The sequence below is a fragment of the Eimeria tenella genome, genomic scaffold, assembly GCF_000499545.2.
Source record: "Eimeria tenella Houghton genomic scaffold, Eth_scaff53, whole genome shotgun sequence".
In the NCBI taxonomy this organism is placed as follows: domain Eukaryota; phylum Apicomplexa; class Conoidasida; order Eucoccidiorida; family Eimeriidae; genus Eimeria; species Eimeria tenella.
Window position 1 is genome coordinate 214,671 of NW_013543405.1, and position 7,183 is coordinate 221,853.

General features: G+C 54.6%; 3 protein-coding genes across 3 annotated transcripts; 2 read left to right on the forward strand and 1 right to left on the reverse strand.

Annotated features, from left to right (window-relative positions):
* Positions 1-148: 148 nt before the first annotated feature.
* Positions 149-912, forward strand: ETH_00023645 (uncharacterized protein; the record flags this gene model as incomplete). The annotated part of the gene is made up of 2 exons (XM_013377493.1): positions 149-272; positions 413-912. 2 exons carry the CDS (start codon positions 149-151, stop codon positions 910-912), a joined length of 624 nt encoding a protein of 207 aa, XP_013232947.1.
* Positions 913-2,793: 1,881 nt separating this feature from the next.
* Positions 2,794-5,417, forward strand: ETH_00023650 (CMGC kinase, putative; the record flags this gene model as incomplete). The annotated part of the gene is made up of 7 exons (XM_013377494.1): positions 2,794-2,892; positions 3,142-3,315; positions 3,413-3,790; positions 4,108-4,219; positions 4,476-4,567; positions 4,777-4,960; positions 5,344-5,417. The coding sequence occupies 7 exons, from the start codon at positions 2,794-2,796 to the stop codon at positions 5,415-5,417; spliced, it is 1,113 nt and encodes a 370-aa protein (XP_013232948.1).
* Positions 5,418-6,194: 777 nt separating this feature from the next.
* On the reverse strand, positions 6,195-6,605 carry ETH_00023655 (uncharacterized protein; the record flags this gene model as incomplete). Its single annotated transcript, XM_013377495.1, has 1 exon — positions 6,195-6,605. The coding sequence occupies one exon, from the start codon at positions 6,603-6,605 to the stop codon at positions 6,195-6,197; it is 411 nt and encodes a 136-aa protein (XP_013232949.1).
* Between the last annotated feature and the right edge of the window lie 578 nt (positions 6,606-7,183).

Consider the following 7,183-nt stretch of genomic DNA (forward strand, 5'->3'; position numbering starts at 1 on the left):
CATGACTAGTGTTTTCACAAATCCATTTAATAGCCCCCAGATGTGAACATGTTTGCTGAGGTTGGCGAGCTGCGTATTGGCCAGCTCGAGCTTTCCGTGATTCGTAACGTCCGCAAATGAGAAGGCGAAATGCACATTGGTTTGCAGAATGGAATTTGCTCATCGGCTGGAGGAAGAGAAGCACTGGGCTCCGATCTGGCGAGAAATAGTGGAGGAAGAGCAGAACGCGGGCACCTTTGATGCTTGGGACCTTGACGACGAGCAAGTTACATGTGCGTTTCTGCGGAGTTCAACCCCTCTGCCGAAGAACAAAGCCCAAAAGCAGACTCTATTGCAACACATGGTTATTTGTCAAGCAAAATAACGGGATAAATTCATGACACTTTCTCGCTTTCAACTACTTTGCGTGCAGTCGCCGGCCAGTTCGCCACGAACTTGCTGCACACCGAGCGCATGCTGCAGAGTGAAGCTTCTTACATGCGGAAGTTGATTGGAGGCTTCCAACAACTAAGCGACGTCATATCTTTGATCAAGGCGGCCCCAGAAGACGGCGAAGAGGATGGCCAGAAGAGGGGCAGCAGCAAATCGTCCAGCAGTAGCGGCAGCAGCAGCAGCAGCAGCTCTTCAAGTGCAGCGGAAAGCTCAGAAAGCACAGAGAGTGACAACTCAGGCTCTAGCAGCGAAGAAAGCAGCTCAGAATCGGAAAGCGACGACAGTGAGTCTGACTCTGAAGAGGCATCATCTTCAAGTTCAAGCGAAGAGGAGTCCAGCAGCCCTGCAGCTTCCTCCAGCAGCGACGAGGCTTCGTCTTCTCCAGATAGCAGCAGCAGCAGCTCGAGCAGCTCCGGCGGCAGCAGCGACAATAGCAGCAAAGACGAGAGCTCCAGCAGCTCAGAAGACGAGAGCAGCTGAGCTTATGCCTAGCCAAATCGTAAGACAAGCTCGCCTGCTGCCTTCTTGCCGCCACTCCCTGTTCACCTGTCCAAGTAGATCATCTCCAGCTTGCAGTTTCCCCCTGCTTTAGCTCGCTGTCCTTCGAGCTTGTTGCCTATGTCCAAGAGGCGGCAAAAACAGAGTTATGCCTTGGCCGTGGGTTCGCCTGCGAGGCCGTTTTGCTTCAGACTCTCATTGCAGCAGTGCTGCAGGATGCCTTTCGATGTGTAGCTCTTTATATTCAGCAACAAGCCAGGCACTTTCTTCAGACTCTTAATTTGAATTTGTTTTGAGCAGCTCTGGTGGTGATGCATGCACACGGCGAATCATGGCGTAGGCGGGTACAGAGAATATTTCAGAGTGAAGACATGCACATATGCGCATTATCGACTATATATACGCAGGGCGACACTCTAGATGTGTAACACCAAAATAAACTGCAAGAATCAGCTGCAACTTGAAGACATAGGTTACTTTAAACCCTAAGCTTCACTTTCTGAGCCAGTCTTCCAGTTAGTGGCCAGCTACAGAAGTACAGAGCACTAAGGTAGGGTAGTAGCGTCAGAACTCAAATTGTTGCGCGTTTGTCGGCGCTAAATATATTTCCAGATGAAACGGGAGCATTTTCTGTGTCGAAAAACTGTTTTTTTACTGCTAACTGTGGGAGCATTCCCCGTGTTCAACAAGACTGACCACGCAAGTAACGTGTGGGCCACTTGGCGTGGCTGTTCTGACGCGCATAGACAACTTCGCATTCCCTTTCTAGCTGCTTAGGACTCGAGCTTTGGTAACCACAGCGGCTTAATTTCGATAGTCAGTGAAAAAAAGCCCAGATATTTGAAGCCGTCAATGTTCGAGTTGTGTTGAGATCAATTCTGCACTGCCTAACTAGGGAGGGTCGAACACCCAGGTGTTTAGAGTGGCTAAGTCTATCAACAAACGCCTGCATGCATTTGTAACCAGTGCATGCAAATCTAAAATCAACACCAGTCACACTTTGGCGGCTAGTGTTCAACAGCAGCAAGAGCTGTTCACATGTTTCCGCTGCCGCAGTCGTGGGAGCTGTTAGGTACATGGTGATTGAGCTAAAAGTCAAGCTACAGCCCTTTCTACTTATTAGAAAATAAGAAAGGTGCGGCATTTGGCACACTTAATTTTAAGGGAATTAACGGCCAGCAATCCACTGCACAGTGCAGAATAGTGCGCGATCACAGACGCCCCGGAGCAGCGCAGGACCCTCGTGCGATCTCTGAAATGGGGTGTCTATACGCATTGTTAGCCGCTGTAACATTAAAAAATAGTTCCAAATGCTACTATACACTTTGTTCTTTGAAAAATATAGAATAGATCAGCATGGAAATGGATTCAGTAGCGGGACAAGCGCAGTGTGCGAAAAAACCAGAGTAACGGCTTGCCCGCAACACCCCTCGTTAACAATCTCCACGAAAAATAATACCTGATTTTCAGGAAACAGAGATTGAAAATAATGCAGAAGAAAGGCTTTGGCGCACAACCGGCGAGCAACAGTACTGGCGTGTTACTTGGCCCCGAGCTCCCACCAGCCCTACCGATCTGGGCGAGAGTGGCCAAGGCTTCAAACCAGCTTTCGGATGCATTTCTAGCCTTACCATTTCTGAATTGCAGAAATTTCAGGTTAATATGGGCTGTCTAGTGCTGGAAGTGATGGCGGGGTGCCAGTGACTGCTGCCGGGAGCAGCAGAACCCCCCGTGAAACACCCACATCCACCACTGTGCAGCTCTTCGGAAAGGACTCCGTTTCGCGCGAAAGAAGCAAAGTTTAGGGTGTTTAGTTTGTGCCAGATTTGCTGGCTTTCGCCCGCGGCGGATCACTGCAAGAAGATGGCGCTGCAGGAATTCACCGTCGACCTCATTCAACAAGTCATACCCTTTCGTTCCCCCAACCCCCTCGAAGACCCCCGGGAGCACCGGCTCCGCCTGGTACGGCTTCGGTGGTTCTACACAGACTAAACTCGAGTCAAAGCAAGCAGCTAGCTGCCTGCAAGTTGCCTTTCTGGCCCCCTGGCCAGCCCATTACTAGCAGCTACGGGGTGTTCTCTTCCCGAATGTTTCGAATCCGCAGCGGATCAACTAGCAGAAAGACTCGCTAAAAGCTGCGCAGATAGGCCAGCAGCACTTGCTGCAGCTGATGGCGTGCGGAGCTGCTGCTGCAGCGCCTTTGTGCTGCAGGTCGAGCGGCTAGGCGGCGGCACCTACGGCGATGTGTACCGCGCCGTGGAGGAGCCAGAAGACGGCGTCGGAGGGGGCGAGACTTTTGCAGTTAAATATTATGTTGACGAAACGAGAACTGCAACAGAAGACGGTTTGGGCTGCACAACGATTCGCGAGCTTTCCACGATTTCCGTAAGCTGAGTTGCGCGCGGGCGTTCAGGTGTACGTACACCTCCACCACCGCGAGATCGCAGCGCTGCGCGTCACTTTTGTTATTCTGCGTTTTCAGTCCTGCGGCACCCACCCGAACCTGGTTCGCATGCGGTATCTTTTCGTAGATCAGCTTCCGCGTTTGGTCGAAAACATTAATCAGCAACGAATTCAGTGGGCACGGCAGCAGCACGCGGCTGCGGACCGCGAAAGCCAGGAGCAGCTGCGCCGGGACCTGCAGACGCAGCTGGCTCAAGAGGAGTTGAAGCCCACGCAAGTCTTCGTGTTCGCCGCCTACGAACTCTGCGAGGGAGGAGATCTCAAGAAACTTCTTGCAAAACAAAGGGAAAATAAACCTTCTTCGAGCGTTTCGCCCGAGTGGGGGCTGCCGCTGCGCCACGCCAAACTTCTTGCATTTCAACTTTTGAACGGACTGGCGTTTCTGCACAACGAGAAAGTCCGGCGCCCGCGGCCAGCAGCAGCCAGACACAGAAAGCACAGAAGAAACAGCAGCTATAAATCTGAAATTAATTATTGTCTTCGATTCAAAATAATTTACTTCCACTAAACAAGTGCAAACTTGCAAATCCGCCGCTGCCGCTGTCCGCACCGTCGCACTCGCAGTGCCTCTTGTGCCCGTTTCGCTGTTCATATGTACAATTCATATTTATGTCTGTGAATATGCACAATTTATATTCATATATATATATACTTGCAACGAGTCGCCAAGTTTCTTTATTTCATTTAAATGACTTCTTTTTGCTTTTTTCCCAGCTCTGCCACCGAGACCTCAAGCCCGACAACTTGATGCTGACTTCCGAAAACGAAAACTGCGTGCTCAAGATCGGCGACTTGGGGCTCTGCAGGAGTTTCAGAGCGAACGCAGGTGGGGCTTTGCTGCGGCTGCCGTTTGTGCGCTTCTGCTGTACGCATGGACCTGTTGCTGCTGCTGCTGCTGCTGCTGCTGTTGCTGCGGATGCGCGGGCGGTTCTGGGCAGAATGGTTTAGTTAGTTTCTGTGGTTCTTTTTCGCTGCTGCAAGTTGCAGCAGCTCTGCGTCGCCTGCGAAGCAGCTGGACTTATCTGAGTGTCCAGAAGCAGCAGCAAATTGTGTTTTTTTTCTGTTTTTTTTTGCTGCTGCAGGGGAAATAACACCCACTGTCTGCACCATTTACTACCGGCCGCTGGAGGTGCTGCTGGGCCGCATGAAGGGCGACGGCGAGGGCGGGAGCGAAGTGGGTGTGGCTGTCTCGTGTCAGTGTTGCTGCTGCAGCGGAGCAGCAGCACTGTTTGGGTTGTTTTTTTGTGATTTTGCGGTGTTTTTGGAGCGTTTTTCGAGCTGCTGCTGCTGCTGCTGCATGCATGCAAAAGCTTTGCAAGTGCAGCAAAACTGCAGAGAAAGCCGCCGTTTATTCCCCAAGATCGCGCAGTGCGGCGCCTGCAGGAGCCCGGAGCGCACTACGGCCTCGGCGCAGACATCTGGGGAGCCGGCTGCATCATTGCAGAAATGTTTCGCGGAATTCCTTTATTTAAAGGAACTCAAGAGTTCGAAGTTTTGATTCGCGTCACCAAAATCTTGGGAACTCCCACCGAGGCCGAGTGGACCAACTGCACTGCGTCCGTCGAGGGTTTAGGGTTTAGGGTTTAGGGTTTCGGGTGTCGGTTTCGGCGCGCGGCGCCGGAGCGGTTTCTGGTCTCCGCCCGAGGGTTTAGGGTTTGCGGTTCACGGGTGGGGGCTGCGGTTTAGGGTTTAGGGTTTGGGGTTGGGCTGTCGAGGGAGGGTTTCAAAGGATGTTGACGCGCAAGGGTTTAGGGTTTGTTTGCTTGAGGGTTTAGGGTTTGTTTGGGCGAGGCTTTAGGGTTTCTTTGGGCGAGGATTCAGGGTTTAGTTGCGCGCGGGTTTAGGGTTTGGCGCTGCGCAGCGGGAGCGTGCCTGTTGCTGCGCCGGGGCACGTCGGGGGCGCGGCTCAGGGCTGAGGGTTTAGGGTTTAGGGTTTAGGGTTTGGCGCAGGCTGCAGCACTACCCGTTTGGAAACCGCGGGGAAAGCCACTACTTCAGCGAACACGACAAAAGGGCCAACTTGAATGCAGTTCTTTTTGGCAAGTTGGATCTCGATGGACTGGACTTGCTTTCCAGAATGCTGGACTACAACCCCCACACGCGCATCTCCGCGCAGGAAGCCCTCAGCCACCAGTGGTCCCAAACCCTAAACCCTAAACCCTCGGCGCGCGCCAAACCCCGCACCTGCAGCACGCACGGAACACTTGACCCGCAACACGCCCGAAACCCTAAACCCGCCACACGCCCCAAACCCTGAACCCTCAGCACGCACGGAACCCTAAACCCTCAACACGGCCTAAACCCTAAACCCTCGCCGAACTCTAAACCCTCTTGGAGGCAGCTCCCCGAAACCCGAAAACCCTAAACCCTAAATCCTCGCCACACCCCAAACCCTCCCCTACCCAGCTCGAAACCCTGCAGCCACAGGCCCTAAACCCTTAAGCCCTTTCCAAACAACAAACCCTAAACCCTAGTTAGGCTCCCAGCGCTCCTTAGGTGTTCCCCAAACCCTAAACCTAGGAAGCACCAAACCCTGGGCGAACCGTCTCAAAACCCTAAACCCTCGTGAGGCGCCGAAACCTCGCCGCGCCGCAAACCCTCGCCAAACCCCTCCGCTGCTGCTGCAACCGCCGCCGCCGCTGCTGCTGCTGCTGCTGCTGCTGCTCAGGTTCACAGATGTTTCTTTTGGACTTCTGGACGGGCTGGGGGTTTACAACTGGTTTGTAGATGTTTTGAAGTTTCGGCTCGGCGAGAAAACGTTTGCTGCGATGGAGCGGCACACTCCCGGGTGTCTGTACACCTCAAAAATTGCACACATTCTTTGCCAAAGAGGATACAGAGGAGCAGCAGTTCAAAGAATCGACAGAGTTTTTGCGGAGATCGGGGGTTTCCAGGAGCCCGAACAGAGCCACCACTGGAAGCAAGGCACGCTCCCCTGCTGCTCCTGCTGCTGCTGCTGTCGTTGCTGCTGCTGTTGCTGCTGCTGCTGCTGTTGTTGCTGCTGGTGCTGTTGTTGCTGCTGGTGCTGTTGTTGCTGCTGCTGTTGCTGCTGCTGCTGTTGTTGTTGCTGCTGCTGTTGTTGCTGCTGCTGTTGTTGCTGCTGCTGTTGCTGCTGCTGCGGCAGCAGCGGGCGGTTCTGCGGCCGCTGCTGGTGCTGCTGTGGTGGCGGTGGCGGTGGCGGCCGCGGGTGGTTCTGCTGCTGCTGCTGTCATGCTGCTGTTGCTGCTGCTGCTGCTGTTGCTGCTGTTGCGGCGGATGCTCTGGGGAGAGGCACGCTGCTGGTGTCTTGCGAGGACTGCTGCTGTTGCGCTAGTGCAGCTGCTGCTCCCACTGCTAGCTGCCCCTGTTTCTGCTGCTGCAGCCAGCAGCCTCGCCGCTCTCCCTCTAAACCCTATTCCCCCCTCGCTGCTGCTGCTGCTGCTGCTGCTCAGTGGTTGCTGCAGAGAAGCTCGCAAGGGCCCGGAGGCAGCGAAAGCAGGCCAAAGAGCAACAAGAGAACTCAGGGGCCCCCAATGCAGCAGCAGCTTCTATGGAGGCCCCTCTGGGAGCCCCCATGGGGGCCCCCGCGGGGAGGGGCCCCGGGGGGCCCCCTGGGGGGGCCCCCAAGGGGGCCCCTGGGGGGCCCCCACCCCAGGGCGAACAAGAAAATACCCCCAATAGGCCCAACAGCAACTTGCGGGGGGCCCCCTACCCTGCTAGCCGGGGGGCCCCCCTTTTTGGATGTGAAGAGGGTTTAGTTTGTGCTGCGAGGCCCATGAGGAGGGCCCCCCACTCTGTGGGGGCTGGCGGG